Source organism: Coffea eugenioides, chromosome 1 (genome assembly GCF_003713205.1).
Source record: "Coffea eugenioides isolate CCC68of chromosome 1, Ceug_1.0, whole genome shotgun sequence".
NCBI lineage: Eukaryota > Viridiplantae > Streptophyta > Magnoliopsida > Gentianales > Rubiaceae > Coffea > Coffea eugenioides.
Window position 1 is genome coordinate 38,164,058 of NC_040035.1, and position 10,345 is coordinate 38,174,402.

Consider the following 10,345-nt stretch of genomic DNA (forward strand, 5'->3'; position numbering starts at 1 on the left):
TTAAGATCACTATTAAATCACGGGATGATCGACTTCATCAACTTCTGCTCATGGCACAATGACCTAACTAATTTGAGGTTTCAACTAATGATGGGAATTTTGCTATGTTTCTTTAGATCATTTGATCAAAGGACTAATGACATTTTAAGTGAATTATACTATACAAAAAAATGTCCCTTGATTGTGTTGTTTATTCCAACAAGAAGATTGGTGATTTTAAAAGAAGGGATAATATCAGAAACCTCCCCTGTGGTTTCTCTTAATATCACCTCATGCCCCTAAGATTTTAAAAATATCTCTTACCTTCCTTATTTTTGTTTTTTGTGTAACAAAATTTTTAAAAATCCTAAACTACCCTTCTACTTGCTAAATAAAAATACTCCTAAATCACTTTGTTTACTTCAAGAAAACTATCATCTTAAAAAACAATATCTAATAGAACTACCACATCATAATGCTATAGTCCATAAAAATATATATTTTAAAAATAAAAAAGATATTTGCAAAGAAATACACTTGACCAATTTAACTGTATATGTTCAAAACTGATTTCTTATGAACTTTATATTCTTTTTCCAGCTTCTTTCCAATCCTTCCCCAAACCTTTAAATTGTACTGATCATTATAAAAATCAATCCAAAATAAGCAAATAAATCATATCCCACTCTATTACAATCATAAAATTAAAGTAAAAGATAAATAAAATTGAATTTATTATAATTTACAAACAAAAATCGCACAATCATCCAAAAAATGAGTAAGAGAGAATGTAAGAGAAAAGGGAAAAAGAAGAAAGTGATTTTTGCTTCTTTTTTTTTTGAGCTCCACTTTTTTTATATGTGAATTATTTATCAAGTGAGGGTTAATATAGTCTTTTGGCAATTACTAGGGGAGGTAAGTGATATTTTTAAAATCTCAGAGGTGCTAAGTGATATTAGGAGAAACCTCAAGGGAGGTTTTTGATATTATTAGAGATAAAAAAGAATGTGATTCAAGTCATTTAATACTATAAATGGGATCAGATTTTCATCCCAAAAAATTACTTCATATGAGTCACGTGGTAGATTCAAACTAAAAAGTAGTCTGAGATCTAAGTTGGGACTAAATTTTACTAACTTAATATTGTAAGGATGTAAAATTAATATTTTAAAAGTGAGAAACGAAAAAATTCATTCATGAAATGTTAGAGACATTTTAAATAATTTTTCCTTTCATTTTCAATGAAATAACTGAGTAAATATTTTGAAACTATTTAGTTTTGGTGTCGAAGCCCATATCGGCAGCTCCATAAAGTACTCGACTTCTGACTCATGTGTAGAGACTCATGTAGAGATAAAAATAGAAGAATCATCTAGTTTCCCATTACGAAGAAGATCCTTGTATGCAGCCATAAAATTAACATTTTTTCATCGCTAATTAGACTTGCAACATTTGGGAGGTAGAATCCACGAAAACATAGAAATACTACAAAAAAATTTTGGTACCTATTAGGCACCGTAAAAGCAAAATCTACAAATTCAGCAGTAATATACGGTCCTTTATTAAATTGATCCAAAGCAAACTGGCTCAGGACCTATAGGCCATGCGGTTGGGAGACTAATTTGGGTAAATTTCACATATGGATCAAAGGCAAATATATGAGGAATGAAAAACAAAATGACAAAAATGAGAAGCATTGCTACTATTCTTCAACTCAAAACAATTGTTATATTTCAATGGCAAGATAACGTAGTTGGAACATTGCCATTTATAGCAATCAATAACGGTATCAGACTTTCCAATTTGGGGCACAGGGGGAGAGGGGTGAAAACTAATTAATACTTAAGTTTAGAGGGCACAAACTTAATAACAAGAGAGTTTTTTATATTAAAAGTTTATATTTGCAAATATAATTGGAACCAAACTACTCAATATTTGAATTAAGCTCGAGATTGCTAACAGTTCATTTGAGTTTTGTTTCCCAACTAATCAAATCAAACATGAATAACGTTTTGTATTAGACAAAATTTTAAATATAGATCAAACTTGTTCCACTTAGCATGATATTTGAAATTTATATGTATCAAATTCAGCCAAACTTGGCTCGATTAAAAAATGAGCCAAATTTAAGCATAATTTTAAACTTTTTTGGGATATACAGATAATCTTGAACATTAGATTATTAGATTCAATTTGGCTCATTTACACCCTTATTTCCAAGTAAGATTTTTGAAATTTTTGTGGGGGCAAAAGTAAAATATAAAAACAATTTCCACACAATATAAATTCTCAAGTTATGGAGAAGGAAAGTAATTTATATCATAATAATTTCTTGGAAAAATAAAAAATGAGGTAATGGGAAGAACGGATATTCATAAGTAGGGTTCAACTTTTACTTAATTTGATTTTATGGCATGGGTTAAGGTTCATAAATAGCAAAAAAAAATTATTTTGTGGGTAAAATTACAGAATTATCATTAGTGCAGGCATTACCACTTGTACATGCATATACATCATATGTGCACAAATGTGCATATTCAAATGTAATGTATGTATTAGCACTCGTGCGTGACCATACATCATACCAACACATTTGAACCGGTTATAGCTCTGGTCCGATTCATACCTCGGGTTGACTGGACTTAAAAACCAGTAAGAACCATTTGAACCTTGCGAACCGAATTGAACCGTTGAATCGTTGAACCGACGGTTTTTTTGTTTTTATCTATTAAATTGAAAAAAATATATAACAAAATAATATGTTTTCCTTAACCCTAAAGACTAATTATTAAGTGCCACATTCACTCACTTTCTTCTCATTTTTTGCCTCTTATCATGTTTGCATCTCTATTTTCTATTTTCCTGACTTTCTCCATACTCCAAACTTCTTCTTTTTTTAAAAAGTTGCAATCTCTAAATCCCAAAAACGTGAATTAAAAATTTAAACTCAGAATGTCTAATTTTCATGGACGTAAATTTTGTAAAATTTTAGAATAGTGTGGTATTTTTTGGTTGGATTTAAGATTATTTTTTGGTAGATACAATTGAGATTGAGATGAAATTTATTTCTTGCAACTTATAATTTAAAATTTTTATTTGTGAAAAATCCAAGTTCTTTGAAAATATTAAACTTTTCATCATATAAAGTTTTAAATTAGTCCATTGCATGTCTTATTTTGTACATATATATATTTTTATAAATTAATTTTTTAAAAAGTCATTGAACCGGGATTGAACCGATCCGACCCGTTGAATCTCGACCCGAACATTTCGCTTGTTCAATTAACGGTCCGAATTTCAAAACATTGATTGTAAGTAAGAGATTTTGGATTCAAGACCTCTCGCTAATAAAAAAATAAAAATACAAAAAATTCATTTAAGTAAATATTACAATTCAACAAAGAGCATAGAAATTTAGTGGAACACATAACATCAAATTATTTTGGCACATAATGAATGAATAGAAATATAGGAGAAAAGTTGAGCATCAAAACAATTAAAATTGACAAATGTTATTTGAACTCTCATTTTTATTCATCACACTTTCACCATTATTTTTTATCATGTAGTTTTTATTTATTGTAGGAATACAATTAACAAATATAAAGTATAAATAAAATTTCTCTCAAAATTTGTTGTGAAGAGAAATTGCATCTACGAAGTTAACTCCCCTATATATTGTGATTTGAATAAAGATTTTTGAACCACTATTATGGTGATACACAAAAAAAAAAAAAGAGAATTAATACACTATAAATGCATTAATGTATTAATAAAAGCATAGTTTTAGTTGTAACTAAACCAAAAGTAGTCATAATGCTTCCTATACTTTAATAATGAAAAAAGTTTAGAAAGCCACTAAGATATGGCACAATCTTCAACATCAATATAGTTTACTATAAACTTTCACATTTTTCTTTCTTTTGAAAGAAGAAGCTAGTTCATTTATTTAAATCTATTCTAAATGTGACAACAATATCCTGCAGCTCCAGAATATAAATAGCAAGGTTAGATAAAAATATGAATTACTACGTTTCCAGATCTGCATGTACAAATTAGAACTGAACCATTTTCTTGATTGCAAAAAACATCTTCCTAATCAAAATTGAATTTTCTAACAAATTTTTATCAAGTCACACTCTAGGCTAAAAGCCTCAATTGTGACCTCCATCACCAACTACAATCCTTGTATGCCAACCCAATTGATACTACGGCACTAACTAATTATAAAAACAAACAAAAATTAACATTAGTTTAAATACATACAAAATCTTATTGGATCCTTCAATTAAATTGAATAGACCGTAAAGTAATTGCAAAAGGGCGGTGTGGGGAAAAGAAAGAAACAGAGAAAAACAGAGGTAGAGGAATGCCTAACTAGATTTATCTTGGTGCAAACATCACATGATATATCTTTTCTCCTAAAAAAATACATAAAATTGTAGATAATTACAAAATGTAACCAAAAAACAAAGAAAAGGAAAAAATGTGAAGTAAGAAATCAAATCCTAGGAGGAGAAAAGAACAGAATGAATTTTTGTTTTATTCTTCGTAGAAGATGATTACTGGTATAAAATGAATTCTAACATCTTTTTACATATTTTAATATTTCATCTTTTATCTATGAAGAAATACCAAGTAACAATGTCATCCTATAAATTCAACAAACAAATGCCAATTAGTTATAACGTTATGATTGAAAAATAGAGCAAACATGAGAGATTAGAGATGAAGAAAAAAAAAGGAAGAAAAGAAAATGTAAAATGGGATCAAAAAAATAATAAAGACTTCTCTTTGTTAAGTAGCTAATCATCTCGCCAAAAAAAAAAAAGGAACATGGCAATAATCTTAGGTAGATTAGTTTTAAAAAAATAAAAAATAAAAAAGGTGAGGGATGACAGCAGTTGCCGCAAGAAGAAGAAGAAGAGATGGAGTTAATTTTTTGAAGGAGAAAAAATATTTTAATCCTTTTGGCCCAATTGAATCAAAAAAGGGAAGGAAAAATTTAGTTAAAATGACCAAGATTCCATTTGTAAAAAATATATGCAATACATGTGTCAAAAAAATGGACTGATACAGTAATATGGTTTTCTTCTTATATATAAGGTAGATAGATTTGAAGATAATTTAGTCATTTAGAGATATTTTATTTTTACCTATTTTACTTGATAAATAGTAACCATACCCAAAAAATCAAATTACCAAAGAGTTACACCCTACTTACGAAATTCATTTCCCCCCATTCCCATTTCCAATTTTTATTTTAATTTTTAAGATTAAATTCGTAATATAAGTAAAAAATTTTGAGACTCATAGATGAAAAATTCTTGGGCGGCTGCCGCTCCCTACCCCACTGGTTCCGTGACTTCCGTCCCTAGACAATTGTCCTTGCTATCTACCAATCCCTTCCCAATTTCCGCCAACCCTTTCCCGCTAGCAGCAATCAATTAATTTATATTCTAATTGTAGACCTTGTAGCCCCAAAATAGATCCTCACCATGTTTAGCTCCATGCTGGTATTTAATTAAGGATGGCAATGGGGCGGGGTTGGGGCGGGGACCCCTCCCCTGCCCCCGTCCCAGTGTCTACAAATTCCCCCCGCTCCCGCCTCGTTACCTGCCCCCCGCTTCCCTTGCCCCGTCCCACTTTCCTCGCGGGTGCCCCGATGGGACTAACAAGAATTTGTTACATAATTTTATTCTAATTAAATTTTAGTAAATAATCAAATACTAAAACATCAACACATCACCAAATTATTATTCATTATAATTTCATAATTGAAACTTATAAAAATAATCAAACAAAAGTTATTTGAATACAATCCAATATGATGAAATAAATACAACTAAAATAGTCAAGTTTTCACTTTTGGCACAAATACAATCACTAATTCATTATTGTGTTTGTGCTTTTTTTTTTTGAGAAAAAAATCTTATTGTATTAGGTGTAATTAGGGATTTAGTATAAATGTATTAGCAAATTTAGTATAACTAATTAATAATTTCTATTGTTTGACAAAAAAAATTAATAATTTCTATTAGTAGACATATATAATTATTAGTATAATTGATAATATCAATTATATTACATATACTAATATACATTATATAATACATATAACTAATAATATCATTATCATAAATTTGTAACTAATTAAATTAAATATTATATATATAATTATATACATATATATTTGTTTTTTTTAAACGAGTGGCTGGGCAAGGGTACACTCCCCCGCCCCCGCCCTGTTTCTAAACGGGGGGAAAAAATTCCCCCGGCCCCATTAGCCCCCCGCGGGGTGGGTTGCCACGCCATCCTTATATTTAATAGCATGTTGTTGTACAGGGGTAATTTCAGAACCTCCCTTGAGGTCTCTAACAATTTCAGAAGCTTCCCGTAGGTTCCAAAATTACACTCACCTCACTTGTTTTCACTGTTAATGCTTCAAAATAGGTCTAATAGGCTACCAATTCCTTCAAATATCATAAACTACCCTTTTGTCAAAAAGGTAAAAAGGAAAAATAAAAAGAGCTTTGCTGATCGCCTTTCTTCCAACACCAAAGCCAACAAACTCTTTTTTGCCAAAAATAAAAGTTTGGAAAAAATTTCAACTATGATGAAGCAACACCACCACAAAAGCCAAGCAAACACCCCAAATTAAATCAAAATAAATTCCGATAATTCTAACACTCAAAACACCGCAACCTAATTTATGTCCAGCAACCCCAATCCCTACATTTCCTACACAAATCAATTAAATCCATCACTTGGTGCTAAATGGATAAAACTCAATCTCAAATTTTATAAAAAACTAACACTTCATCAACAACTAATAACGCAACTCTTTTATCTTCCTCTCTTTATAGCTTCCTTTATTTTTTTTTTTAACCACCCATTTCTAAAACCCATCCATCCCTCAAATTCTTGACATTTGACATCACTAAGTTTTATCGCCCACAATTAACCAAAATTGGATAAAACAAATAGGGGCAGAAAAATTAAACTCGTTACACTTAGAATTAAAAGAAAAATAAGGATGAACCTAATCATATTTGCAAAAAGGATATGACAATAGAGAGAAAAGAAAAGAAGGAGGAAAAGGAGAGGGATAAATACGGGCAAGGGATGATAGATAGAATTTGATTTTGAATAGGAGGAAGAATATTAGGCAAAGTGAAATGGGTGACAGGAATTTGGACAAAAGAGGAAGTGGAAGCAAAAGTAAGGTAGAAAAGAGAAAGCATGAGAGAGAGAGAGGGACAATTTTGGTTTTCCCTGAAATTTTTTAAATTTTCCAAAAAATATGTCATTAAGTATCCTATATAAGGGTAGTCAAGTACTTTTGCACCAATAGGGGAGGTATGTGTAATTTTGAAATATTAAGGGAAGTTTTGTGAAATTATTAGAAACCTTAGGGGAGGTTTCTAAAATTATCCCTTAAACGAATGACATACAATTCATCATCTGAAGATGTCAGAATTATAGTAAAAACATCAAAAAGCAATGCATTCCGGCAATTTAGGCCCGCCTAGTCTAACTAACGCAGCCCTTTTAGACCTAAGGAAGTCATAAGAGTTCAGAAAGTGAAAATCTTGGAACTTGTCCAAGAAAAAAGAAAAATTAGATTTACTAATGATTCATTGTGTTTTAACCAGCCACTTAAAACCCCGAACTAATTACCAGATGCAATTATTCTGGTTTGGAGTTAAAATTTTATGGAAAGAGAAATAGGTTTAATATGTTATGGTGGCTGGCGGCAGTTAAACGTTGAAGGATGGGGAAGAAGATATGTCTTAAATATTGCATTTTGACCCACAAAGAAAAAGAAAACGAAATTGCAAATCTCTAGGTAAATGAAAATCCTCTAATCTCCTGTAAGGTTGCAAATGAATCAAACTGCTCGCAAGTCAATCGCGAGCGACACAAGTCCGAACTCGACTCGAATTCTATCAACATTGAGCTCGAATTCGAATTCAAAAATACTAAATTCGTTAACTCGTCAGTCAGTTTGAACTCGATTATATATATATTATTTATATTTTAATAGTAAAATTATATACATTCATAATATTTTATTATTTATTAAAAAAAATTATTATTTTATTTATTTTTTAAAAATAAAATAATTATTTTTTTAATTTTTTTAAGCTCGAACTTGAATTCGAGTTCGAACTTCATAAAATTATAAAACTATATTGAGATTCAACTCGATTGCACCTAGTTTCCCAGTTAACATGTGACAATTCAAGTTCACAGCCTCTTCTTCTTTGCATATGCTGAAACATGTTTTCCAACCTTGATTCCATTTCTACCAGCAATCTAGAACTTTTCCAATAGACTCCCATCAATGAACTAGCAACAAAGTCTCCTTCAGTAGAGTGTAAACTCCGCTGCCCATGACCTGTCTGTCAGGTCAGGTTAGTGACTGGTTATATCTTTTAAGTCAAAGATATATATATTTAACCAAAACAAACCAATAAACTGCAGCCCCATAAAAATGACTTAAGAAAATGATCGATTAAAATACGTTAGTCATATGCAGGAAGAATAGTCTGGCCAATGCTGGGATACTTCCTGTCGACAAAAAACAAAAAAAAAAAAAACGTTAGTCATATGCAGCCCAATTCAAAAGTGCATCACAAAATAGAATAATGCGGGTGATATCTTGGATGAAATCACGAAATGATTCAGCTAGTAGTTTTATATATGTGAAATGTAGCCAGCCTTATTGGACTACCTCTTACTATATTGTTTTGTATGTTGTTTACTGCCATTTTGCCAAAACACCTTCTTAAGTTCCAGACATCTGCCTCCATCCACCAGATTTGTAGGATCTACAGAGGAGCGATATGGCAGAATGCAGAGCTCGAAAACGTGCGGTAGTGTTGGTTCCAATGCCCCTTCAAGGGCACATGACTCCAATGCTTCAGCTGGGGAGCATTCTTTATTCTAAAGGGTTCTCCATTGTAGTTGCACATTCTGAATTCAGGCCTCCCAATCCTTTAAACCATCCTGAATTCATCTTTCACCCCTTGTCGGACGATTCATCTGGCTATAAGACTTCTTTAGTGAATTTGATGGATCTCATATCGGCTATCAACAGCAATTGCAGAGCACCTTTGCAGGAGTACTTGGGTCAACTCATGAAAGATCAGAAGCTGGAGGGTTGCCAGGTTGCTTGTGTAATATATGATTCAGTCTTGTTCTTTGTTGATTCAGTGGCTACTCAGATGAAGATTCCAGGCATTGTTTTGAGGACTAACATGGCTTCTTACATGCTGCTTTATCGCTGCATCTTTCAACTTCAAGCACAAAATCTTCTTCCTTTTCCAGGTAAACTGCAAACTATGGTTTAATAACTGAAGGAAAAATGAAATCTTTATACTACGAGTTTGAGAATTTTAAGCTATAAGTCAGTCATTGTATACTTTTGGTAACTAAATTTCGATATTTTTCTAAATTTACAGAATCTAGGCTGCAGGAACCTGTGTCAGAGCTCTATCCTCTGAGGTTTAAGGATTTACCCTTTTCAATTAATGCTGAAATCTCAGAAGAGCTTATGGATTTCTTCGATTCTATGGTCAATATACGCTCTTCCGTGGCCGTGATTTTTAACACAACAGATTGTCTTGAGCATTCATCCTTGTCACTGCTTCAGAAACAGTACCAAGTTCCATTCTTTCCTATAGGGCCTTTCCACAAAATGGCTCCAGCAGCATCAACTAGCTTCCTAGAAGAGGACCAAACCTGCATTGCTTGGCTCGAGAAGCAAGCTCCAAATTCAGTGCTCTATGTCAGCTTGGGCAGCATAGCGAGCATAAATGAACAAGAGCTGACAGAAACAGCCTGGGGACTGGCCAACAGCGGCATACCATTCCTGTGGGTGGTTAGATGCGATTCTCTAAATGAAGCTCAATCAGTTGATCACTTTCTTGATGGTCATTTCAAAGAATCAGTTGGAGAAAGAGGCCTAATAGTCAAATGGGCACCCCAGAAAAAAGTTTTGGCACATAGAGCTGTTGGGGGATTTTGGAGCCACTGTGGCTGGAATTCAACAATAGAAAGTATCTGCGAAGGAGTTCCAATGATTTGTAGACCACTTTTTGGTGATCAAAGACTGAATGCAAGATACTTGACTTGTGTATGGAAGGTAGGCCTTGAAATGGAGAATGTGTTGGACAGAGGAAGCATTGAGAAAGCCATAAGAAGACTAATGATTGATACGGAAGGCAAAGAAATGAGGCAAGACATGCTGTTAATGAAAGACAAGATAGAAGCTAGTCTGCAGAAAGGTGGTTCTTCTTATGAGTCCTTAAATGACTTGACACAGTTCATCAATTCATTCTCAACAGCAGCAAGGGAATGA

General features: G+C 32.2%; 1 protein-coding gene across 1 annotated transcript; it reads left to right on the top strand.

Annotated features, from left to right (window-relative positions):
* The first annotated feature begins 8,828 nt into the window (after positions 1-8,828).
* On the top strand, positions 8,829-10,345 carry LOC113771958 (UDP-glucose iridoid glucosyltransferase-like). Its single transcript, XM_027316505.1, has 2 exons — positions 8,829-9,312; positions 9,447-10,345. Exons 1-2 carry the CDS (start codon positions 8,829-8,831, stop codon positions 10,343-10,345), a joined length of 1,383 nt encoding a protein of 460 aa, XP_027172306.1.

Excerpts from the sequence above, each read along its gene's own strand:
- LOC113771958 (XM_027316505.1), top strand. The coding sequence starts at position 8,829 with ATGGCAGAATGCAGAGCTCGAAAACGTGCGGTAGTGTTGGTTCCAATG. Across the intron at positions 9,313-9,446 it reads AAATCTTCTTCCTTTTCCAG|AATCTAGGCTGCAGGAACCT; the intron begins GTAAACTGCAAA and ends CTAAATTTACAG.